The 27312-nt window shown below is 34.9% G+C and overlaps 1 protein-coding gene across 4 annotated transcripts in view; it reads left to right on the top strand.

Annotated features, from left to right (window-relative positions):
- The window catches only part of DPY19L2 (dpy-19 like 2), a 93834-nt gene that overhangs the window by 38021 nt on the left and 28501 nt on the right, over positions 1–27312 (top strand). For 2 of the 4 annotated variants that reach the window (XM_070787854.1, XM_070787851.1), the window contains exons 10-16: positions 8844–8921; positions 9945–10031; positions 15705–15764; positions 20214–20294; positions 22238–22339; positions 23562–23633; positions 26101–26147. In XM_070787854.1, coding sequence (XP_070643955.1) covers positions 8844–8921; positions 9945–10031; positions 15705–15764; positions 20214–20294; positions 22238–22339; positions 23562–23633; positions 26101–26147 — 527 coding nt within the window. The remainder of the gene's footprint in view (positions 1–8843; positions 8922–9944; positions 10032–15704; positions 15765–20213; positions 20295–22237; positions 22340–23561; positions 23634–26100; positions 26148–27312) is intronic. The other 2 variants (XM_070787852.1, XM_070787853.1) reach the window with 2 other exon arrangements.

The following is a 27312-nucleotide window of genomic DNA, read 5'->3' on the forward strand; positions in this document are numbered from 1 at the left end:
ATTTTGGAGAAATTTTAAATATGATTATATTTGTGTCCTAATAGATTTTCAAAATATTGAATGATTATAAAGTTGACATACATGTTTGATTTTTTTAAAAATTACGTAATCCTACCTTCTGTTAATATGTTGGTTAGGCCGATATTAAAGGTCAACCTGTAAAATGGGATTTTTGCTCTTATTTTAATTCATAATTTTTCCTATTGGTATTCGAAGTGATCTCTGTAATTCTACCTGTAGATTCTCCTTTTGCCTGAGTAATCATTTTAGGTGCCAAGCTGCGTAACGTGATAAGGGCCACTTAAACTATTCATGCTAGGGGATTTCTGCTTCTAATCCAGCTAAATGTTGGCTCTTTTGTCTGAAGAGCAGAATCTTACTGGACACCATTTCTCAGAGCTTTAATCTTGATATTATGGAGTAAACTGAGACCATATCCTGTTACCCCAAACAACTAAGTAATTAATGTCAAGAAACTGAGCTGGGGAAGCAGAAAGTGAAAGTGTTCATCACTCAGTTCAGTTCAGTCGCTCAGTCATGTCCAACTCTTAGGGACCCCATGGACCGCAGCACACCAGACCTCTCTGTCCATCACCAACTCCCGAAGTTCACCCAAACTCATGTCCATTGAGTCGGTGATGCCATCCAACCATCTTGTCCTCTGTGGTCCCCCTTCTCCTCCTGCCCTCAATCTCGTGCGTCAGGGTCTTTTCAAATGAGTCAGCTCTTCTCATCAGGTGGTCTCTTGCCAGCTATTTCTGGCCTCATGGACTATAGCCCACCAGGATCCTCTGTCTATGGAATTCTCCAGCCAAGCATACTGGAGTGGGTTGCTATTTCCTACTCTGGGGTATCTTCGTGACCCAGGGATCAAACCTGGTTCTTCCACACTGCGGTCAGATTCTTTACCATCTGAGCCACCAGGGATGCAGAGTAAAAGATCAATTTTGATGAAATTTCCTACTATGAATTTTTGTTAGAACTCCTTTCCCCTTAGCTAACAAACACTGATAATGTGTAAAGACATTCTTTATTGGCAGTGAGAAGTTCTGCCAAGAATCTTTTGTATGTGGAATTGTCTATAAAAAATGAAGTTATAATCTCAATTTAGTTTATGCCACATGTCTAAAGCATATTTAGAATCTTCACTCTGTCTTACTTCCTTATATTTGATCTATAACTATTAATAACACGGAATTTCTATGGTTTTCATTATTTGCATATGCCAGCATAGTAGAATAGATTTCCAATGTCCATCATTTTGCAAGCAAGTGTATTAATTTAGTGGTGCTGATGAAACTGTTTAGTTCTTTGGGTAATTTTGATATTGCCTTAATGGTTTTTTATCCATTCAAAAGATATACTAGACTTTTATTTTTTTAATTTTTTATTGAGCTATTATTAACATTTTGTAAAGTTAAAGTGTACAGTGTATTGATTTGATACATTATTATATTACAGTATGATTATCACCTGATTAGTATCATAGTGTTAGTTAACACCTCTATCAAGTCACAAAATTATTATTTCATTTTTGTGGTGAGAGCATTTAAGATCTAGTCTCTTAGCAACTGTGACTTATCTAGTATAGTATTGACTATAATAACTCTGCAGTACATTAGATCTCCAGGACTTACTCATCTTCTCAGTTCAGTCTCGCTCAGTTGTGTCCGACTCTGCGAATCATCTTCTAGTTGCAAATTTATGCGCTTTGTCCAACATCTCTCTCATTCCCCTACCCCCAAGCCCCCAATCAACATTCTACTCTCTGTTTTGACAAGTTTGGCTTTTTTAGATTCCACATAAGGTGATATGAAGTGTTGAGTTGGCCAGAAAGTTCGTTTGGTTTTTTTCCTGTGAGAAGTTACCAGAAACCAAACAAACTTTTTGGCCAACCTAGTCTTTATCTGAATTCTCTCACTTAGTATAATGCCCTCAAGGTCCATCTGTGTTGTCACAAATGGCAGGATTTCCTTCTTTCTCATGGTTGAGTATTATTCCATAGTGTGTGTGTGTATACACTTCTTCTGTATCCATTCATCTATTGATGGACACTTAGTTTGTTTTCATACCTTGGCTATTGTGAATATAGATGTGCAGGGATCTCTTCAATACTCTGTTTTCATTTCCTCTGGAATATGTACCCAGAAGTGGGATTGCTGGATCATATGGTAGTTGTATTTTAAATTTTTTGAGGAAACTCCATACTGTTTTCCATAGTGGCTCCACCAGTTTACATTTCTACTAACAGCGCATGCAATACAACCAGTTAATCCTAAAGGAAATCAGTCCTGAATATTCAGTGGAAGGACTGATTCTGAAGCTGAAACTCCGATAGTTTGGCCACGTGATGTGAAGAACCGACTCATTGGAAAAGACCTTGATCCTGGGAAAGATTGAAGGCAGGAGGAGAAGGGGACAACAGAGGATGGGATGGTTGGATGGCATCACTTACGTGATGGACATGAGTTTGAGTAGGCTCTGGGACTTAGTAATGGACAGGGAATCCTGGCTTGCTGCAGTCCATGGGGTCACAAAGAGTCAGACACGACTGAGTGAATGAACTGAACTCAACAGTGCATGCACAAGTGTTCCCTTTCCTCCACATCCTCACCAACATTTGTTTTCTTTTGTCTTCTTGATAATAGCCATTCTAATACATGTGAGCAGATATCTCATTGTGGATTTGATTTCATTTCCTGATAGTTAGTGATGTTGAGAGGAGAAGGCAATGGCACCCCACTCCAATACTCTTGCCTGGAAAATCCCATGGGTGGAGGAGCTTGGTAGGCTGCAGTCCATGGGGTTGCTAAGAGTTGGAAAAAACTGAGCAACTTCACTTTCACTTTTCTCTTTCATGCATTGGAGAAGGAAATGGCGACCCACTCCAGTGTTCTTGCCCGGAGAATCCCAGGGACTGCAGAGCCTGGTGGGCTGCCGTCTATGGGGTCGCACAGAGTCGGACACGACTGAAGTGACTTAGCAGCAGCAGCAGCAGTGATGTTGAGTGTCTTTTCATGTATCTGTTGGCCAATTGGATGTCTTCTTTCAAAAAATATTCATTTTTCTTCTACCAATTTTTAATCATTTTTTGTTATTGAGTTGTGGAGTTCTTTATGCATTTGGGATATTAATCTTTCACCTAATATGTGCTCTGCAGATATTTTCTCCCATTGCATAGGTTGCCTTTTCTTTCTTTTTTTTTTGGTGTGCATGAGGTTTTTTAGTTTGATATAGTTTCACTTGTTGATTTTTGCTTTTGTTGCTTGTGTTTTTGGTGTTACCATCCAAAAGATCATTGAAAAGACCGAGGTCAGGGAGCTTATTCCCCAGGTTTTCTTCTAAAAGTTTTGTGGCATCTGGTTTTATATTTAAGTCTTTAAAATTCATTTTAATTATTTTTTGTGAATGATGTGGATAGAAGTCCAATTTTATGAGAATATCCAGTTTTCTCGCCACCATTTATTTAAGACATTATCTTTCCCCCTAAGTATTCTTGGTTTCTGTGTCAAATATTAGTTGACTGTATATACATGGGTTTATTTCTGGCCACTCAGTCTGTTCCACTGGTATGTATATTATTTATTCCTGAACTGTACTGTTTTGATTTCTATAGTTGATAGTGTAATGGCAACTTCTTTTTTTCTCTTTCTGCTTTTGGGGTTCTCTCTGTCTCTGATTTTTGACAGTTTCATCATGGTGTGCTTTAGGGAAGGTCTTTTTGAGTCATAGTGATCGGGTGATTTATTAGCTTTGTGAACTTGAATGTCCAGATTTCTTTGTAGGTTTGGAAGTTCTCAACTGTTATTTCTTTAAATAAACTTTCTACCTCTTCTCTTTCTCTTCTCATAAAACTCCAGTGATTCTGATGTTTGATCATTTGATGTTTTCATATAGATCAGGTAGGCTTTCTTCACTGTTTTTTCATTGTTTTTTTCTTTGTTCTCCTCTGATAGAGTATTTCAAGAGTTCCTATCTAACTCACTGTTTTGTCTGCTGTTTGGTCTCTTCTGATGTTGATACTCTGTTGCATTTTTCATTTCATTGATTGAATTCTTCAGTTCCAGAATTTGTTTGGTTCTTTTAAAAATAATTTTTATCTCTTTGTTAATCTTCTCATGTTGTTCATATACTGTTTTCCTAATTTCATTGAATTGTGTTTCTGTGTTTTCTTGTAGCTCATTGAGTTTCCACAAAAATAATTTTGAATTCTTTATCAGGTAAATCATAGAGTTCTGGGTAGTTGATCAATAGAATAAACCTGTAACAATTTATGCATTCTGTGACTCTGAGGTTCTGTGGCCTTTCTTGAGCTTGCTCCATGAGGCACTTGATAATGTGTTGAAAAGAGGTTTGCTGAGACATTTGTGTCCTTGCCTTTTCCCCACACCACCAGCAAGTAAGTTTCTTTAGGGTGAAGATAGCATTGGTCCTCTGGTATCCATTGAATAGATTTGAATTTATAGCCTCGTTTCCAGAAAACTGTACTTTAAGCTCCAAGCAATTAAGTTGTAAGCAAAATTCACGGAAACTATATTCAGGTAAATTGGTTGTTATTTGGAAGTCATCAACCATCTCCAACTGGTACTTCTTGAAATAAAAATTTCTTTGGAATTCTTTTTTTTTTTTTTTAAACTTTACAATATTGTATTGGTTTTGCCAAATATCGAAATGAATCCGCCACAGGTATACATGTGTTCCCCATCCTGAACCCTCCTCCCTCCTCCCTCCCCATACCATCCCTCTGGGTCGTCCCAGTGCACCAGCCCCAAGCATCCAGTATCGTGCATCAAACCTGGACTGGCGACTCGTTTCATACATGATATTATACATGTTTCAATGCCATTCTCCCAAATCTTCCCACCCTCTCCTTCTCCCACAGAGTCCATAAGACTGTTCTATACATCAGTGTCTCTTTTGCTGTCTCGTACACAGGGTTATTGTTACCATCTTTCTAAATTCCATATATATATGCGTTAGTATACTGTATTGGTGTTTTTCTTTCTGGCTTACTTCACTCTGTATAATAGGCTCCAGTTTCATCCACCTCATCAGAACTGATTCAAATGTATTCTTTTTAATGGCTGAGTAATACTCCATTGTGTATATGTACCACAGCTTTCTTATCCATTCATCTGCTGATGGACATCTAGGTTGCTTCCATGTCCTGGCTATTATAAACAGTGCTGCGATGAACATTGGGGGTACACGTGTCTCTTTCCCTTCTGGTTTCCTCAGTGTGTATGCCCAGAAGTGGGATTGCTGGATCATAAGGCAGTTCTATTTCCAGTTTTTTAAGGAATCTCCACACTGTTCTCCATAGTGGCTGTACTAGTTTGCATTCCCACCAACAGTGTAAGAGGGTTCCCTTTTCTCCACATCCTCTCCAGCATTTATTGCTTGTAGACTTTTGGATCGCAGCCATTCTGGCTGGCGTGAAATGGTACCTCATAGTGGTTTTGATTTGCATTTCTCTGATAATGAGTGATGTTGAGCATCTTTTCATGTGTTTGTTAGCCATCTGTATGTCTTCTTTGGAGAAATGTCTATGTAGTTCTTTGGCCCATTTTTTGATTGGGTCATTTATTTTTCTGGAATTGAGCCATAGGAGTTGCTTGTATATTTTTGAGATTAGTTGTTTGTCAGTTGCTTCATTTGCTATTATTTTCTCCCATTCTGAATTCTTAAATTAATTATCCATCATTGTTTTACTTCTACAACAAATCCGTAATCTGGTCACTGCTGAATGTTAAGTTGCATGGGAGTTTTCAAAGGCCCAAACAAAAGAATTCCTGGGTCCAGTCATAATTGTGATTGTGAATGCAGTCATCTAAAATACAAGAAATGTTAATATTGTAATTCACAGGTGAGCTCTGCAATTTTTAATGAAATAAAATACAGCCAGAATAAAATGTCATATAGTTAGAATCATAGATCATGTCACTTTTTTAGACTGTCTTCTTTCACTTAGGCATATGTATTTTAGGTTCCTCCATGTCTTTTCATGAAATGATAGCTTGTTTCTTTTCACTGATGAATAGTATTCCATTGTCTGAATGTACCACAGTTTGTTTATCCATTCACCTCTTGAAACGATCGTGACTAGTCACCAAATAACATGATTTGGGATTCTATAAAAATTCATGTGAAGGTTTTGAGTGGGCAAAAGATTTCAGCTCAGTTGGGTAAGTGCCCAGGATTGTGATTGATGGGCTGTATGGTAAGACTGATTTTGTAAGAAATTGCCAGTTGTGTCAAGGTTTTGAATTTTGGCCACTCTAATAGGTGTGTAGAAGTATCTTGTTTTTCTGATTTACAGTTCCCTAATGTAGTATTGTCTTTTGCATCCTTATATATGCTTAGTTGCTCTCTGCGTATCTTCTTTGATTAGGTATTTGTTCTGATATTTTGCCCATTTTTAAATTGGGTTATTTGTTTTCTTATTTCTGAGTTTTGAGAGTTCTTAGTATTTACATGCTAGACCTTTATTAGATATGAGTTATGTAATGATTTTCTCACAATACCTGGCTTGTCTTTTAGTTTTTTTAATAGTGTCTTTTGTGGAGCTGGAATTTTTAATTTTAAGGAAGCTCAGTTTTATCAGTTTTTTTCCATGAATCATGCGTATGCTTGTCTATCTAAAAACTCATCCTTAAACAAGATCACCTTGATTTTCTCCTTTATTATCTTTTAGAAGTTTTTTAGTCTGTGTTCTACATTTAAATCTAAGATAAATTTGAGTCAGTGTTTTGAAAGACGTAATGTATAGATCTAGATTTTTTTTTTAATACATGCATGTCCAAGTCTTCCAGCACATTTTACTGAAAAGACTGTCATTTCTCCACTGAATTACCTTTGCTCTGTTGTCAAAGCTCAGTTGCCTCTGATTGTGTGGATCTGTTTTGAGACCTTCTATTTTATTCCTTTGGCCAGTTTGTTTATTTTTTCTCCAGTACCACGATGTCTTGATTACAGAAACTTTATAGTAAGTCTTAAAGTCAGTCAGTTTCATACTCTATTTGAGTGTTTACTCTTTACCTTTGGTTATAAGCAGTTTTTACTACGACATGTCTAAGTGTGGTTAGGTTTTATTTGTTATAATTTAGCCTTTGCTGGGGGTTAGTAATACTTTATGAATCAGGGCTTGATTTTTTTTTTTTTCTGTAGATTTTGGGAACTTCTCAGGTACAGTGTCTTTTAAGTATAAATCCCTCAACCCTTTCTGAGATATAAAGTATGATCTTTACACTGTATGTTTTACATGTCTTGTGTTCTTTCATATGTTGTTCATCCTTTTGCCACTTTATACTTTCTTCTGATCCTTCTTCCAATTTATCACTTGTTTGCTTGCGTTTCACCTGCTTTTAAACCTATCTTTGACTTCTTACTATTGATTATTGTAATACTAGTTGTACATTTTTATTTTATTTTTTATGGCTTTCAGTACCCTCCTGGAATTTTCAATCTTCTGTATTATTTCTGTGCATATGTGAAACATAAAGTCTATGTCTGATGATACCACACATGTTTTTGAGTGATTTGTGAGCTAAGATATAGTTTTTACATTTTTATAATGTTGTTTAAAAAACATAGAAGAATATACAATTGAGTCTGTATGTGGCCTATAAATCATAATACATTTACTATCTGACTTTTTCCATAAAAAGTTTGCTGACCCCTGAACTAGATTTAGATTCTTCTTAGATCTGTTGATGTTGTCTTAGTGATAATGTCATATCTCCTCCTATATCTGATTAGTTTTGATATGGCATTGGACATTGTACATGAACAATTTGAGTTCAATAGAGTTAATTTGAGACTATGATGATATTCACTTCTTTCAGAGAAAATTAAATTTTCTTCCAGCAGGCAAATACAGGGACTAACAATCTTTAATCATACTCCTGCAATCAGAGAATGAGATAATTCAAAGATGGGATTCAGTATTTTGGAGGGATGCTTTGATTTCTGGTTGCTTCTCATCTAGGGGCTTCCCAGGTAGCTTAGCGGTAAGGAATCCACCTGCCAATGCAGAGACACAGGAGACATGGGTTCAATCCCTGTGTTGGGAAGATTCCCTGGAGGAGGAAATGGCAACCCACTCCAGTATCCTTGCCTGGAGAATATCTGGACAGAGGAACACTGGGGGCTGCAGGCCATGGGGTTGCAAAGAGTGAGACGTGACTGAGCGACTGAGCACTCACGCTTACAGTATAACTCTTCAAAGTCCCAACCAAATCTTGAGGACTTAGCAGGGATCTCACTCTTGGGATTACCTGACTGCTGAGTATGTAGAAACCTCTCAACTGCCTCTCAGCTGGCAGGCATCTGCTGCTGATGGAATTGGCAGATGCCTCTGGAAGAAACGTGATCCAAAATGTCATGCTCATCTGTGTAGATTTCTATCTTTTCTCTGCTCTTACCTTCCTAATTCTTTTATGCCTTATAGGTTGTTGTTGTGTAGTTGCTAAGTCGTGTCTGACTCTTTTGCAACCCAATAGGCTATAGCCTGCCAGGCTCCTCTGTCCATGTGATTTCCCAGGCAAGAATACTGGAGTGGATTGCCATTTTCTTCTCCAGGGTATCTTCCCAAGCCAGGAATTGAACCCATGTCTCCTGCTTGGCAAGTGGATTCTTTATCAATGAGTCACTGGGAAGCCTTTCATACAGGTAGTTTTAGTATTTTTTTGAGCTGTTCTAGTCATTAGTGAGGAGGTTGGTTCACATTATTCTGACTCTAATTATTAGAAATATGACTGTCCTCTTACAATTACTTTGCTAATGAATAGGGAAATGCTTTTCTACATTTTTTTCACTTCTGCTTTTTTATGTTTTTATTTCAGATAGCCTCATTATTTCCTATGTATGTTGTGGGGTACATTGAGCCAAACAAGTTTCAAAAGATAATTCATGCAAACATGGTAATGTTTTAAATACTTATAAGTCATATATTAAAATAAGATTTCAGAGTTTATAAAATAGAACTGACTGTGTTATATATCTCCTCTCAGGTAGTGTTTAATACATATGATGTTGATAATATTAGAAGGATAACTGAATGACATATTAGAGCAACTATACTTTCAACTAGACTGCAGATGTTTTGTACTCAATGAAACTTTAAAATCTTTTGTTTTATTATTATTGTTGCTACTTTTGAAACTGCCTTTTCTCTCTGAGGCCAGAGATTTTTAATACTTTGCAGGACTGTAAATTTTTTCCATTGTTGTTTTTATATTAGTTTCCAAACACATCTCCTTTAAGAAAATAAAAAATGAAAATCTTTAATAAGAATGTAAAATAAAACTTCCTTATTGAGAGAAGTCCTCAAGTAGTTTAACAAAACTCAGATTAGAAAACTAATACTTATAACTAAGTCTTTCTTTTTATATCACTCCATTATTAAATCAGTAGAAATAATAGTTTTTTCTTTATACTACTACTACTACTAAGTCGCTTCAGTCGTGTCCGACTCTGTGCGACCCCATAGACGGCAGCCCACCAGGCTCCCCCGTCCCTGAGATTCTCCAGGCAAGAACACTGGAGTGGGTTGCCATTTCCTTCTCCAATGCATAAAAGTGGAAAGTGAAAGTGAAGTCGCTCAGTCGTGTCTGACTCTTAACGACCCCATGGACTGTAGCCTACCAGGCTCCTCTGTCCATGGGATTTTCCAGGCAAGAGTACTGGAGTGGAGTGCCATTGCTTTTTCTTTGTGCCAGGTTGCAAATGAGAAAAAAATTAAATTCTGTTATATAGTATTTATGGTGTTGAAGATACTTACAGCCTGTCAGTGTGTTGAAATTCTGTTATCACTTGGTCAAGATCTATTTATTAATATTCTATGCAAATAAAGTTTATATTAGAAATGACTGTATCCTTGTAGACAAAGTATGAATTATGATATTTATTTAATAACTATAAAATGTATTTTTTTCAATTTTCAGATTTCAGTTTTGCTTTGTTTTGTATTCATGTTTGGAAATCCAATGTATTTATCTTCTTACTATTCTTCATCTCTGATAATAACATTGGTGAGTGTTTGTTAAGCTCATAAAGATTTTTTTTTTACCTTCAAATAGCAATTTTAACCATTTAATGTAGGTGAGAAAGAATAAATGGGTTTCTCAAGTGGCACTAGTGATGAAGAATCTGCCTGCCGATGCAGGAGATGCAAAAGATGTGGGGTCAATCCCTGGGTCAGGAAGATCCCCTGGAGTAGGAAATGGCAACCTGCTCCAGTATTCTTGCCTGAAAAATTCCATGGACAGAGGAGCCTAATGGGTTATAGTCCATGAAGTCACCAAGAGTCGGACAAGACTGAGCACAACAACAGTTAACAAGAACAAATAGGGCCCTTTCTGGATTATTACTCACATGAGAAGTTTTTCCAAGATAATGCTTTTCTCTATCTCATCCTTTAAAAATAATATAAGGAAGGTTTACCTTTTTAAGCCGATACCCCAGTAACTATTTTTTAAATAATAAAGTAATGACTTACTTTTTAAAATATGCCATAATTTATGATAAAAATTATTTATTTCCTTCTAAGTCACTTCAGTAGGCTAAATACTTATTGCAGTGACACTGCCATTGCCCAAAGCATTTTTGGAATTCCTCTGAATTGCCTTCACAGACTGTGGCACATTCTTTTGAATATCTTCAATGCTGGCAAATCTGCGTCTTTCAAGGGTGGATTTGATTTTTGAAAACGACCAAAGTCTTGTGACTAAGGTGGGTGATTGGACTGGGTAATACAGATCTTGATCAAAATATGGTGTGACAATAAAGTAATAAGACCGATTTTCTTGCACCCACAAGGAAATAAACTCTGAATTATAAAGTTTATAAAGAGGAGTTCCAAACTGTTTTGAGCAATGGCAACCTAATTAGAATAAGTGTATAGTCTCCTCATGTAACTTACTTTCATGGAATAACTCTCATTTGAAGTTGTATTTGGAATGGTGGTTCAGTAAATCAGTTTTATTACCTTATAGTCACACTTTTGATGTTCGTATGCCAGTACCTGGAATGTTCTCCTTCACTGGAATGTTCCTGGGATATTCCCTTTCCACAATGATCAGAAAATGATAACTTAATACAGAAATACAAAAATACAGCACTTTTCCACATATGGTGCATTGATTGAATCTTTCGAGATTTAAGGTTTTTTCCCTCACTTTTCAAAGTTGAAGTATAGTTGTTTTACAATGTTGTGCCAGTTTCTGCTGTAGAGCAAAGTGACTCAGTTACACACACACACACACACACACACACACATACATATATTCTTTTTTTTTTTTAAACTTCACAATATTGTATTGGTTCTGCCATATTGTATTCTTGAAATTTAGGTTTTTAACATTTTTATCTCCCCATACTTTTTTTTTTTTTTTGCCTCACAGTGAGTAAGCTCTCCTTTTTCTATCTCCAAAAAACACAGGCTCTTTTCAGCATTTTGTCAAACTTTTTCAGCATTACAGAGTAGAGAACTTGTTATATTCTGCTCATCCACCTCTTTTTATGAAAACCTTTTTTATTTTAAAATGTAGCAGATATAGAAAGCTTTATAAAACCAATATTTCATATACTGACTAATACTGATGAGTATTAATAATACTGTTATTAAGGACTGTTATACATCCTTAAAATACCATCACCTCAAAGCCAGAACTTTTTTAACCATTCGAGAAGCCCTCCACGTGACGTAGAGGGTCTCTAAAACAGTAGCGTCTATCTTGGCTATGGTCAAGATCACTTGATCACTCCAAGCTTTTCCTTATGATTTTATCAAGTTTCTGTTTTTAATCTACAGGCTTCTAATATGTCTCCATGTATTCTTCCTGGAATATTTATTTGTTGGAAAACCTGGGTCATTGAACATGTGAAGGGTTCTGTGATCTAGATTTAACTCTCAGTCCTTATGAGGCAGCTTTACATCTTCTTTTGTCTTCTGTATTAATACTTGAATCTAAAGCTTAGACATGTTCAAGTTTAATACCTTTGGTAAGTCGATAGTATTGTTCTTTATGCAGAAAGCACTTCTATCTGGTACCTCTCTTTTTATGATCACAGCCTCCAGGTTAGTACCAGATTCATTAATTCAATAAGGATTGCAAAATGCTGATCTTCTAATCCCCCAGTTACAGTTTATATATGAAAAGTACATGTCTAAATCAGTGGAGTTGGGAGGAGCTAGAAAAATATTTGAAGAAATCATGACCAAAAATTTTCCAAATTTGATAAAAATTATGATCTTCTGGATGATTCAATGAATCTCAAGTACAAGAAACATAAAGCTATATAGTAAGGCATATTATCAGTTTGTTCAAAGTCAATGATAAAATCTTAAGAGCAGCAAGAGAAGTAAGACATATTAAATATAGAAGAACAAAGAGTAAGGATGTCAGAGTTTTCATAAGAAAAAAATACAAGCAATAAAACAGTCAAGCAACATCTTTAAAATACTTAAAAATGATATCTACAATTCTATATTCAGCAAACATGTCTTTCAAGAATGAAGGCAAAATAGAGTTTATGACCAGCAGTTTTAAAAGAAATATTAAAGAAGGTCCTTCATATGAAAGGAATATATTATAATATTAGATATCAGTCTGGCTCTATGAAAGGCACTGGAAATGGTAGCTAAAGATTTTCTACCGTTTGTGACAACGTGGGTAGACCTGGACATAATACTATGTGAAATAAGTCAGACACAGAAAGACAGCTACTATCTTTCCATTTCTTTAATTTCTTTCAACAGTGTTTTCAGTGTATAAACCTTTCACCTCTTTGGTTATGTTTATCCTTACTATTTTATAATTTTTAGGCTATTGTGAATAGCATTATTTTCTTAATTTCCTTTTTAGATAGCTCATTGTTAATGTATAGAAATACAACATAGTTTCTTTATTGAGTTTGTACCCTGCTACTTTGCAGAACTTATTAGTTCTAACACTGTGTGTGTGTATAGAATCTTTAGTGTCTTCCACATTTAAGATGATGCCATCTGTGAACAGAGAGAATTTTACATTTTCCTTGTTCCTGATCTTAAAGGAAAGCTTTTAGTTTTTCACTATTGAGTATGATGTTAGCAATGGGATTTTAAAATAAGATCTTAATTATGTTGAGATAATTTCCATTTAGTTTGTTGAGAGTTTTTATCATGAAAGGGTGTCAGATTTTATCAAATGTTTTTCTGCATTGATTCAAATGATTATGTGATTTTTATCCCTTGTTATGTTGAACCATCCTAGCATTGCAAAGATAATTATCACTTGACAATTGTGTGTGATCCTTTAATGTGATGTTAAATTTGGTTTGATAGTATTTTGATAAGAACTTTTGCATCTGTGTTCATCTGGGATATTGGTCTATAGTTTCGTTTTATTGTAGTGTCCTTGTCTCACTTTGGTATCAGAAACACGCTGACCTTATGCAATATGTTTGGAATTATTCCTTTCTCTTCAGTTTTTTGGAAGGATTTGAGAAGGACTGACATTAGTTCTTGAAATATTTGGTAGAATTCACCAGTAAAGCCAACTGGTCCGGCTTTTCTTTTTTGAGAGATTTTTGAATGTGATTCAATATCCTTACTAGTTATAGGTGTGATCAGTTTTTGTTCCTTCATGATTCTGTCTTGGTAGATTATATGCTTCTAGGAATAGATCCATTTTTTAATGATATAATACATTGACATTTAATTGTTCATAGTAGTCTCTTACCTATTTTGCTTGTTTTTAGTTGTTAAAGATGGGAAAGTAAATTTCTTTCAAAGTGTACCAACTTTGACCACAAGCAAAAGTTCCCTCTTGATTGTTTTTAATTATTTTTGTGGTGAAAAGTACCATGTTTCTAGGAATAAGAAATATACATCTTATACTCAGAAAATACCACTCTCTCTCCTCCTTTCCACCTCATTCTCTCTACTTTTCTTTTTACCTTGGTCCTGCCTGTTTCTTTTAAAAAAAGTATTTATTTATTTGGCTGTGTTGGGTCCTAGGATCTTCATTGCATCATGTGGGATCTTTCATGGTGGCACACGGACTCTCCGTTTGTGGCGAGGGGGCCCAGCTGATTTGAGGCACATGTGATCTTAGTTCCCCAACCAGGAATTGAACCTGCGTCCCATGCATTGCAGTATGGATTCTTAACCACAGGGACTTCACCAGGGAAGTCCCCTCCCTGTATCTTATAAGTGAGATAGCTCATTGGTTTTCTAGTTTACCCATTTACTTTTTTCTTTTTTGCACTAATAAATATTACATATATATTTTATCATAACCCCTCTTAATTACATGAAAGGTAGCATACTATAGTCTTTTGCATTTTTGATTTATCAGCCTATCCTGGGTATCACTTATTAACCTTTCCTGGATAGAGATCTTCAACCTTCCTTATAATTTCATAGTTAATATTCCCTTCTGCATATTCTATAGATAATTTAACCACTGTCCTATGTCTGGGCACTTGGTTTATTTCTTGTATTTTGCATTTACAAGCAATTTTGCATGGTATAATATGGTAAATTTATATTTTTCTGTTGTTGGAAGTTCAGGAAATCTGGTTCATCTTGGGCCAAATAGATGATACAAAATTCTCCTCCAGATCTAAATAATACACAGGCCTAAGATTTGTTTCTCATTGGAGCCTTTATTTTTCAATACCAACTTGAGAATAAACAAATACCTCCCTGTACATCTTTGTCAATTTAGACTGCTATAATAAAAATACCAGACTGGGTAGCTTTTGTAGAAATCTATTTCTTACAATTCTAAATGCTGGAATGTGCAAGATCAAGATGCCACCTGATTTAGTTCTTGGTAAGAGCTTTCTTTTTGATGTATAGACGGATATCTGCTTTGTCCTCCCATGATGGAGAAAGGGATTTACTTTGTTATGTCTCTTCTTATAAAGACATTAAGCCCATTTATGAAGTTCCCACTTTCATAATGTTATATAATTACCTCACAAAGTTTCCACATCTAAATATGTTGCATTTGAGATTATCATTTCAACATACGGATTTGTACAGGGATATAAATATTTAGTTGATAGCACCAAGGATCCCAGGGATTTTGAGGATCCCTGGGATCTCAAAATGTCTGCACGAGTCTTAATTAGCCTTACATAGCTTCAAGTCAGTTCTGCTGCCCTCCCTTTTAATATAAGCTCACATTTGTAACACTGTAACTCTGGCCTACAGACCTCCTTAAAAACTGTCATAGGTTCTCTCCTAATTAATGGTTTAGTTTTTAAAAATCACCTCCTTTCTTTGGCACCTGATAAGTACCTTTTCTTTCTTATAAATTCAGTTAGACATATTTTTTAACATTTTAAAATATGTGGGAGTTTGGAGAGGAAGAATTCTCCTTTTGCTGGGTAACTTATGTGTACACTTGCATGGAATGTACCTTTCCCACACTATCTGCCTCCTCAGAGGAGTTTTTGTACATAAAACATCCCAAGTAACTCAGTGAGGAATTAACTTGATCCTAGAGTCAACTTTTTGGCACAGAAAGCATTTGGCTCTTACACCCCCCAAAATTTTCCATGTTCAAATTCAGAAAAATCAACAATGAAGGAAAATGTCTGGTGATAACCAAGGTAGAAGGGGTTGGCTGCATGATTTTTGAAATGTATCATTCATATAAAATATAAATGTTAATTTTATTTAATTATTTTATTTTATATCATATGCATTTTAGGTGATAATTCTAAAGAGAAATAAAATTCAAAGATTTGGAGTATCTGAACTCCACTTTTGGGTAAGGTTCAACATTTTTACCACAATTTCTTCAAATCCTTCTTTATTTCTATAAACTGAATACAAATAATGGACTTTAAGAATTGAATGATTTATAGTTAATAAATATTAAGCTACTTTCACAAGGTGGGAAATAGTCCTTAGCAACATCTGCAAGTCCTTTTCAAGAAGTTAGTTCATTTATTTCAGCACTACTCTCAGGCCTTTCTTCTTTACTTTTCATTCTGCTATACCCCTACTACCTTGCTTTCAATTTTTTTTTTCTATTTGCTTTGAGTTTTTTTTTTTCTTTAGATTTAGTAACCTTCTCTTCAACATAACTCAATCTGTAGTTCTGTCCCTGCTGTCCATGTTTGTTTTTTCTGCATTTATTCATCATCAATCTTTCCTTCATCTTCCATCTTTAGATTCTTATTATCTTTGTCTTTTTAATATTTTCCTTACAATCTCACAGTTCCTTTGTAATTTCAACTCAGCCATTACCTGATCTTTGTTTCACTTGTTCCCAAATGTACACATGAGTGGCCCAGGTCACCTTTATACTTGTGTGTTATGTTACAAAGTAAAGTAAGTATTTTATTAGGTAGGTGTTGCAATGACTTAATTCTTATAATATCAGGCAGATAACATTCTTTTACTCTGGGTCTTTAATGTACTCTTTCTAAAAAATAAAATCTGCCATATAGAAGAACTGTGTGATTACATATTATATATTGTTATGGTAAAACTGGAAAATATAAGGTAAATATCTACTCAGAATACAAATGAACAAAATGGGATGAGTTTTGCCAGTTTTTCATTACTGGAAGCATTCTCCCACAACCATGATGAAAATGCACTTAAGTTATTGAATCACATTACTTTTCTAATGTGTGATATATGAGTTTATTTTATTTTAGAAAAATTGGCAATGCCTGTTTTTTAAGAGATTAAACCAAGAAATCAAAAGAAAATTTAAAGATTTTTATTTAATAATTGAACTCAAAAGAAAAGCAAAGTTTTAATTACAAATTATTGTAAAATGACAGCAAGTCAGCAGTGCCTGTGGATATTTAGGGAATTCTGCCAACATTGTGCTCAGAGGAAAGTTTATTATCTTGTATATTTCCAATTTTAGATCAGAAAGAATAAAAAGCTTTCAACTCAAGAATTTCAAAGAAACAAAAATCTGAATGAGGGAAAAGTTAAGATATTATGAATATTCAGCTTCAGTTCAGTTCAGTTCAGCCACTCAGTCATGTCTGACTCTTTGCGACCCCATGAATCGCAGCATGCCAGGCCTCCCTGTCTATCACCAACTCCTGGAGTTCACTCAGTCTCACATCCATCTAGTCAATGATGCCATCCAGCCATCTCATCCTCTGTCGTCCCCTTCTCCTCCTGCCCCCAATCCCTCCCAGCATCAGAGTCTTTTCCAATGAGTCAACACTTCGCATGAGGTGGCCAAAGTACTGGAGTTTTAGCTTTAGCATCATTCCTTCCAAAGAACACCCAGGGCTGATCTCCTTCAGAATGGACTGGTTGGATCTCCTTGCAGTCCAAGGGACTCTCAAGAGTCTTCTCCAACACCACAGTTCAAAAGCATCAATTCTTCGGCTCTCAGCCTTCTTCACAGTCCAACTGTCACATCCGTACATGACCACAGGAAAAACCATAGCCTTGACTAGACGAACCTTTGTTGGCAAAGTAATGTCTCTGCTTTTGAATATGCTATCTAGGTTGGCCATAACTTTCCTTCCAAGGAGTAAGCGTCTTTTAATTTCATGGCTGCAGTCACCATCTGCAGTGATTTTGGAAAACATACAGCTTATATGTATGTTTTTAAACTGATATAATTAATACCACCAGTCTCTTGCAAAAGGGAGAAATAAACCACCGTAGTCATCTAAAGAGCTATATGGCTAATTTTTTTTGAAAAGAGTAAAAGAAAAGGCAAAACTGTTTTGAACTGACACTTTTTTTTTTTTTTACGAAAACATCTATTTTATTACTCGAAGTAATTCTTACATGCCTGTGGAATAAAGATTATGTTGCATATCTTATTCTGTCATAATTGGGAAATTTGAAAACAAGGAAATCCTTATGTTTTTGAATTGAATGATAGTAAAACAATGTATAGGAAAATTGTCACTTATGAGTGATCAAACCCTAATTTTAATATTCTTTACCATCATATGGTAAGTTGGAAGAAAGACTCTTTTTCCCCTTGCTAGGTACTAAGTATTCTCTATTTTTCGCTTCTGTGTATCTTTAGCAAAGATAAGTATTTATGACATAAAGCCTAAACAAGTACTTTTAGGCCTAAGTGATTCACTTACAGTTTTCCTCAATAGGAACAAACTCAGTGCTTAATGGGAGACCTCAGTTTTTAGTTGCAAGGTAAATATTGAATTGAGCTTATGCTGAAATTTACTCAAAACCCAAGGGGAACTCTGTGTGTATCATAAGGAATGTAAATCCTTACAAAAAGGAAAACAAAATTTTATTGGTAATCTAAAGCTCAACATTCAGGAAACTAAGATCATGGCATCTTGTCCCATCACTTCATGGGAAATAGATGGGGAAACAGTGAAAACAGTGTCAGATTTTATTTTTTGGGTTCCAAAATCACTGCAGATGGTGATTACAGCCATGAAATTAAAAGACGCTTACTCCTTGGAAGGAAAGTTGTGACCAACATAGATAGCATATTGAAAAGTAGAGGTATTACTTTGCCAACAAAGGTCCGTCTAGTCAAGGCTGTGGTTTTTCCAGTGGTCATGTATGGATGTGAGAGTTGGACTGTGAAGAAAGCTGAGCACCGAAGAATTGATGCTTTTGAACTGTGGTGTTGGAGAAGACTCTTGAGAGTCCCTTGGACTACAAGGAGATCCAACCAGTCCATTCTGAAGGAGATCAGTCCTGGGTGTTCATTGGAAGGACTGATGCTAAAGCTGAAACGCCAATACTTTGGCCACCTCATGCGAAGAATTGACTCATTGGAAAAGACTCTGATGCTGGGAGGCATTGGGTGCAGGAGGAGAAGGGGACGACAGAGGATGAGATGGCTGGATGGCATCACCAACTCGATGGACATGAGTTTGAGTGAACTCTGGGAGTTGGTGATGTACAGGGAGGCCTGGTGTGCTGCGATTCATGGGATCACAAAGAGTCGGACACGACTGAGCTACTGAACTGAACTGAAGGTCAGGCATGAACAGTATGGTTAAGCCTAGGTTTACTCATGAACACTCAGGGAGACCTGGGTTCAGTGCCTGGGTTGGGAAGATCTCCTGGAGAAGGAAATGGCAACCCACTCCAGTGTTCTTGCCTGAAAATCCCATGGACAGAGGAACCTGGTAGGCTATAGTCTATGGGGTCGCAAAGAATTAGACACGACTGAGCAACTTCACTTTCAACTTCGCTTTACTCATGAACATAGATTTTTAAATTCCATATATACTAAAAATGACTCCATGGATCTAAAATACAAAAGAAAAGATTAGCAACCCAAAAGTAGCCATATGCATGTGTATGTGTATGTATATATGTATATATGTCATGAAACTGAGTGAATCCAAAGTAGGATAAAGCTAACAAAATCCATGTTAAGGCACAATCATAAACTGCTGCAAACTAAAGGCAAAGAAAAAGTTTTGAAAACAGGGAGAAATGGGATATTACCTTTAGGCCCAAACAGATTTCAATCACACCAGACTTCTTTTCTATAACTATGGGAGCCAGAAGGATGTGGCACAGCATTTGAAAAATGCTGGAAAGAATTGTGAATGATAATTTACATATACAGTGAAAGTGTCTTTTTGAAATGAAGAGGAAGTAAAACGTATTCTCAGATGAAGGAAAACTAAGAATTTGTTTTTAGCAGAGCAACCCTTAAATGGAAGTCCTTGAAGCAGGAAGTAAATGATGAGAGAAAGAATCTTAGAACATTCAGAAGAAATAAAGGACAACAAAATGGATACACATAGGTGTAAATATAATTGACTATTTTTCTTTTGAGTATTTCCTTTCATGTGTTTCCTTTTAATTTTGTTGTTTTTTTTATCTAGATGTTTGAGTCAGGCTTTTCATTTATTTTTACTCTAATTTTTACAAACTTTTTATTTTGCATTGGGATATAGCTGATTAAGAGTGTTGTGATAGTTTCAGTGGAACAGCAAAGGGACTCTGCCATGCATATACATGTATCCATTCTCCCCCATTATTTTATTGATAAAAGTTTTTGAGGACATGCATTTTCTTCTGATCACTGTTTTACATACATTCCTTAGTTTCTAGTATGTAGTTTTCATTACCTTATTAAAAAAAATTTTTTTTTTTTATTTAAAAGTTCTTCAAGTTTGTGTTTCCCTTTCACTTAGGACTTGTTATTAGAATGTTTGTTATTAATAATTTCCAAGAGAAAGAGCTTTTTAGTCTTCTGACTTCATCTATTTTGTTTATTTTCTAGGTAATTCAAGGTAGTGCTTGGTTTTTTGGAACAATCATTTTGAAATTTCTGACATCTAAAATTTTAGGTGTTTCAGACCATGTAAGTACTTTCTAGTCAGAACATTAAGAGTTCTGTAAATGCATAGTTGGAGAAGACTTTGAAACCATCTATTTTAAAATGAAACCTCTATATTTTATGGAGGCTGAGTACCTTCTTCAAAGTCCCAAGCTGGTTATTGGCAGAGTCAGTACTAAAATCCTGTAGATTTTTTTCAGCCCACTAAGAAAAAAGTACATTAATGAATGGTGACTAAACCTTCTTGGAAAAATTATGTTAAATAGTTGGTTATATTTTGGTTAAAATACAAATAATTTGTTTAGCAAGTTACTGATTCATTATAAATGTAAATATGAACAGTCTGTCCTCAACTTTGAAGTATAGAACTCAAAGTTTTATTTATAATTAGACACTAAAGGTGTGATTTGATATCTTTAAAATTTTTCTTATATAAAGAATATGATTAAAATTCTGTATCTTTTCATCTTCTAGAACATATATGGACCACATCCCTAATGTACAGTGTTTCTGTCTGTTTTAAGGCTCATGCCTCAAATGATGGCTGTTTTCAAAGATAAATTCCTATCAGCTAATTTGTTTAGGGAATAGAAAGCAGTGCATGAATTTAACTTTTGATTTTTAGCACTTTCTGTTTGGATAGAAGATAGATGAGTGTATCATGCAATAATCTACCCTGAAATTTACCGTATCAAGTACTCTCCAGTTAGAACCCTGTCTGCTGATGAAATTGCTTCAAACTTAACAAGGGATTATCATAGTTAACTCTCTTAAAATGACAAGTGCTATCATTATCCAGTACAATTGGCCCTATTAATGGTAAATGAAATTTCAAAATATAAGGATTTGTCATTTACTATTAGCTCTGCATTATGGTTTATTAGGTTTATTTGTCATTCTTAAATTTTTATTCTTTAGGGGATGTATATTTTATGGTAAACTTTATTTAGGCATCTCAAGTTACTATTAAGTTGATCTGTGATTTTCTTTCTTGACTTGCCCTACATTGTCACTCAACTCTGTACAAATCCTAAAACATACACACACACATACACCCTTGGTATTCTTAAGTGACTTCTATGTGACAACTGTGAGAAAGACTTGAAACTGAAGTGGCTTGGTTAAATTATCATTAGTCACCAGCCCTACTCTAAATTGGAAAAATAAAGTTTAACTGTGAAGTATGTTTGGTACTGGTAGATAATGCAATAATGAGTAATTGAAAACCATAATCATCGAAGTTGATATAAATAATTTATGTTCTTGTAAAGTAATTTGAATTACTGCTTTGCATACCAGATATTTTTCTTACCTTCTAAGGATGCAGCGTAAAAATAATTGTCTCACCAAAGTAAATAATAAATGATCAGTAGAAAATAGTTCTACATTGGATTTAGTTGATGGTATTTATTTTAAAGGCCTTCCAGACCAAGTAACTAAATCAGAGTGGTATGTATAGTTGTTGTAATTCTCTTGAAGAATAGCTTCGTTGTTAATGGCTTCAATGTATGTCTGAAAAATTCAAGAAGCACCAAAAAATTGTCCTTAATGTATGAGGCTTTGTGAAAATGACAACACATAGAAAATTTGTTAATGATTTACAATATGTGGTAAAAGGGGTTAACATGAAATATTTTGTTGTTGATAAATGATCTGATCATAAAATTTCATGGTCAACTGCATGGTGGTTTGTGCCCAGCAAATGTTGATTTTAGCTCATTCTTTATATTATCATCTTATTTACTTATTTTTCCTGACTTCTTTTTCCTTTTCATTTCTCTTGATATTTCTATTTTTTTTCAATTTTTTTCATAACTCAGCACATAATGGGGTTCACTGTATTTTTTGTTTTCTTGAAGGGGCATCCATGTACCATGGATATATCTTCTCTGTAGACATTATTACTGCTGCAGCAAATCAATTATTATTAACTATAATTATTTTTATAATTTTAATTTTTCTTCCAGATTCGCCTGAGTGACCTTATTGCCGCCAGAATCTTAAGATATACAGATTTTGATACCTTAATTTACACCTGTGCTCCTGAATTTGACTTCATGGAAACAGCGGTATGAATGATTCTTTTATTTTTTTCCTCTACAGGTATGATGAGTTCTTGCTCTTAAGTTTCTCTTTAATCTGAAACTCAAAAATTTTATTTAGAAACACCCAGTTTATTTATTCTTATCATTTTTTATGATAACTTTTGCTAATAATATGGCCATTCTCATCTAGTTTCGTACATGTAAAATCAGTAAACAGTGGCCCCTACCAGGGCAAGTGCACAGGATGTGACCTATGGTCAATTACTATTATTGCAGTTCAGTTACTTTTCATAATCTAGGTCAGTTGGAGGTATGAGAGCCTTCAGGAAAAATAAACCCAAATTACTGTTTTATTTTTTAAAAATTCAATTTTCTTTCACTTAATATCTCAAATATTACAAAATTTTATAATAAAATGTTGCCAAGTAAATATGCTAGTAATCATATATTATTCTCTTATCTGTCAAATCAGTCATACATTCATTCAAAAACAATTATTGACCATTAATTATCTATGAGGCAGTTTGTAATAGGACTACAAAGAGTTAAATAACTTGGTTCCTGCCTTTAAGAAATATATCATGTAGTTAAGTGGTAAATCACTCCCTGTCACAACTCATGAGAATTATTTAGCTGCTGCTAAATAATAAGTATACTTAGTATACTAAATAATAAGTATAAATAAGTATTTATTTATACTTACAGTAATTACTTTGGAGAAGGCAATGGCACCTCACTCCAGTACTCTTGCCTGGAAAATCCCATGGACGGAGGAGCCTGGTGGGCTGCTGTCTATGGGGTCGCACAGAGTCGGACACGACTGAAGTGACTTAGCAAGCACAGTAATTACTTAGTCTTTCTCCCTTGTTAGTCCTATAGTTTCACAAATGAAAATAATAGAAACTTAAAGCCCAGGAGATGATAATCTAGGGCCCAGGGATCAATAAACACACATTTTAAAACTTACTATTATATAAATAAAGGAAATAAAACTCAAGAAAGGAAAAAATAATATCCATAGCTAATTTTGCTTTAATAGTTTTTATCATTATAATTTTTGATATATTTGTGCAACTCATTATAATTTTGATTCTTATGTTAGAATGTGAAACTTGATAATATATATTCTGTTAATGACAAAGATATCTTTTACCTTTAAGAAATCTCATTGTGACAATTTGACATAGACTTTTATAGTAGTATAAACTTTAATAAAAAATGTTTGGAATAATTTGCTATATTTCAGACTCCAGTGCGATATTCAAAGACATTACTGCTTCCAATTGTTGTGGTGATTACTTATGTTATCTTTAAAAAGGTATTTAAAATTTTTTTTTACTTGCTTTTGGGTTTAAGACAAGGACTTAGGTTAGTGCTAATAGCTCAGAATTCTGTCTTACTTTTAGGATGACTCTTCCCCTCCCTGAAACCTTTTTTTATTCAGATTTTTCTTTATCTCACTTTATATGGAGTTTTTAATTTTATTTATTCTTTCAAAAGAAGCGTGTCAGTTACCCACTGTCTGGTAGGAACTATGTTAACACTGTAGGTACGCTGGGGTGAATAAGACGAGTCCACCCTCTCTGGAAACTCACAGTCTGATCCAGTGGGAACAATAAACAAAGAATTTCCCAAATGATTAGATAATTGCAATTGTTATTAGTACTAAAAAAGAAAAGTAGAATACATTTTCAGTATCTTTCAAAATAAGACACATTCGAAGAAGTCTTCATCCATTTTGAAACATGAATAGAAATTTGTATAGCCATTAAAATATCATTCTCTACTGTTAACTGTTTTCACACACAAAAAAGATAGTATTATCACCATAGAAAAGCTAGTGTTTAAAATACTACTGGAAGATTTTCTTGGTCTGGGAGTAGTTTATCTGAAAGCCTGGTTAAAGACAGTGGGTCCTCAGTTTTTTAGCAATTTTGAACCGTCTTTATTTATATCATTGAAAAATTGCCCTGCCTTTAGTCAGTAGGTGTTTTATGCTTTTAAGCAGATAGCAGTAACATTATTTCTCTACTGTCACAGCAAGTTGTCTCTACTTCAGCTGGTTCTGTTGAAGTCAGTATTCTATATTTAAAGTCAAATTGCCTATCTTTCTATGTAGTTTCAGTTCCCGCATTTCTTATTATTTTGTTTTCACATCGAAGATGACTAATTTATGAGTGAGAAAGACATTCCCTCTACATCTGTGCTGCTTCACCCCTGGTCTAGTTCCCTAGGCACCACTTGGAAAGTGTCAGGAATAGACAGAGGTGATGAGAGGGAGTGAGTAAACCGCACACAAGTTTGCTGCTCTCCCTTGCTTTGACCCTGCTTAGCTCGAGTCGAGATTAGCCAGTTTCTCTATTCCATCATGTCAGCTTCTGTTACTCTTATGAGGTCCCACTTGGAAGTACTAATGCAAGAATTAACTATTCAGTGGGGGAAATATCCAGCACAGGAGAAAATGACAGCTAGATCTACTATTAACTATTTTAAAAATAAAGATATAAAGCCTCATAAATGTAATACTAGCCCCCAAACATACCACAGCTCAAACCATGTTTGTGCAGTAGCTGGCATGCAGACACACGTATCCCCAGACATATACACAGACATAACCATCTCCACACATATACACATATATACACATACACAGACATAACATACAGTATACACAGACATAACATCCCCACACGTATACACAGACATAACCATCCCTGCAGCCGTTAAAGCTTAACTCCACTTTTGCATCCACATAAATGCCTCAGTCTTTATTTGTCCTGTTATGGCTTATTTTCCACATCAGGGATACTTCTGATGTTCATTTAACTTTTCACTTGTGTGAAATCTCTTCTGGGAAGGAAAGGAGCAAGACATGTGTAGTATGATTCTACCATGACACTACTGAATCTTAGACTCCTATAAATGTGTGTGTTCTGTTGTCTGTACCTTTGAATAGGCTTTTGCTTGTCACAAGGAGTGTAATCTCATTTTTGTTATTTGAAACATTCTTCCTTGCAGGATGCTCTTGGATCAATGAGAGAAGTTAAAAATTCTAAACTTAGATTTAACATTTGAGTCCAAATTTTATTATGTATTTTTTCAATGTTTATCTGTGAGTTATAAGCCACATATCATGCAGAGTACAAAATTTTAAGTTCTTGTAAATTTCTTGTCTATAAATGCTGCTGAAACCTCTTTGGCCAATGTTAGCTTCATACTCATCTTTACTCCTCCCTCTCTCATCATTAGCTGATACATCTTGATAAGTGCTCTTAAGCCTTCTGTAGCAGTCACTTCAGGCTGAGGTAGACCAGGGAAGCAGGTATGCCACAGCTAATTTTATAATAATCAAGAGTTTGAGGTAGGAATATAGTCTTTGTAGACAGAGATAGAGAGAGAGTCCTAATTTCTTAGAAGTTTGACATAAAATAGCCTCTGAAATACCTGGAGAAACCTGCCTCCTTTGTGGAAACAGTCCCCCAACTACAGCTCACTTGCATCTAGTAAAATATAAATTTAAACTCCAGTCAGAAGTTACCCATATATAAACCTTAGAATTTTAGACCCGAAAGATTTACTCTAGTACCTTTTATTTTCATAGAAAAGGAGGTTACAACTTCAAGATACTGCTTTCCTAAGGCAGAGCTGGAACTACATTGTTCCCAAGGACTTGTTTTAACAACAAAAATACTTCTTTCTAGTAGGGATGTCTTTGTTAATGAATCAGGGCATTTTAAATACCACTTAATTCCTTAGACATTTCATCAATTTGATTCTGTTCACAGGCTTTTCGTGATATTCTGTGTGTCTTGTGTGCAAACACTTATCTAAGGTAATTATATCATAGTTTTTAATATTCAGTTATTAAATAACTTACTATAATATCAGTTTTCCAAATGAATGTACATTAAACTTCACCATTACGATTACAAAAGGAAACATGAACCAAACTTAGATTTCTTCTTCTTGGAAAGAAAAAAAAAAGACGGTATGATGGCTGTGTCTCTTTTATGTATTTGGACTTGTTTTGAAGGATTTATATTTGTGAATTAACTCAAAGTTTAAATTGGTTTAATTTCATATACCACTACAATTTAAAGTCAGTAAACAGAAGTAAGCTGAAGTTATTTTTGGTGATTTTTTTTAACTTTCAGAGAAAGCAACTTGCTTTTCTGAGTATTCATGGAATAGTTTTTCCTACATTTATGGTTAAAACTGTTTTATTACATTTATTTGTGGTTTTAGTAGTCACTAGAATTATGGTATAAACAAATACAAGCAAAATGTAACTAAAGCACACACTGTTAGAGGACATGAGAAGTAAATTGTGAGGAAAACTTCATCTGAGAAAAAATTTTAACTCAGATTGCATTATATTTGTACATATAGCCATTAGATTTATTGTTTTTTAATAAAGTTTATTTTTTAGGCCAATTTATATTTACAGAAAAATTGTAAAATTAGTGCACAGGGCTTCCATGAACCCTATGCCCTCTGCTTATATTTTCAGTAAACAACTTTGTATGGTAGCCAGAAGAGCTAATTAGAATCTTATACTTGAAATGGTAAAATCTTATTTGTTGAAATTGTTTCCAAATCAAGAGAATTAATAGATCCACTCTACCTTGTTCTGGTCAGATGGAGCCCAGAGGATGTGTCTTGACATTCTAAAAACAATGTTTTTAGAGCTCTGAAAACTATTCATATAAGTAGTGCATTAAGAGACTTAAGATATTTAATTGAATAATAGATGATGAAGGGGTGCATGGCAAGTGTGCTAAGCTACTTCAGTCTTGAATGGCTCTTTGCAACCCTGTGGACTATAGCCCTCCAGGCTCTTCTGTCCATGGGATTCTCCAGACAAGAATATTGGAGTGGGTTTCCACACCCTCCTCCAGGGTATCTTCCTCACTCTGGGATCAAAACCATGTCTCTTACGTCTCCTGCATTGGCCAGTGAGTTCTTTACCACCAGTGCCACCTGGGAAGCCCATGATA

The sequence above is a fragment of the Bos indicus genome, chromosome 4, assembly GCF_029378745.1.
Source record: "Bos indicus isolate NIAB-ARS_2022 breed Sahiwal x Tharparkar chromosome 4, NIAB-ARS_B.indTharparkar_mat_pri_1.0, whole genome shotgun sequence".
In the NCBI taxonomy this organism is placed as follows: domain Eukaryota; kingdom Metazoa; phylum Chordata; class Mammalia; order Artiodactyla; family Bovidae; genus Bos; species Bos indicus.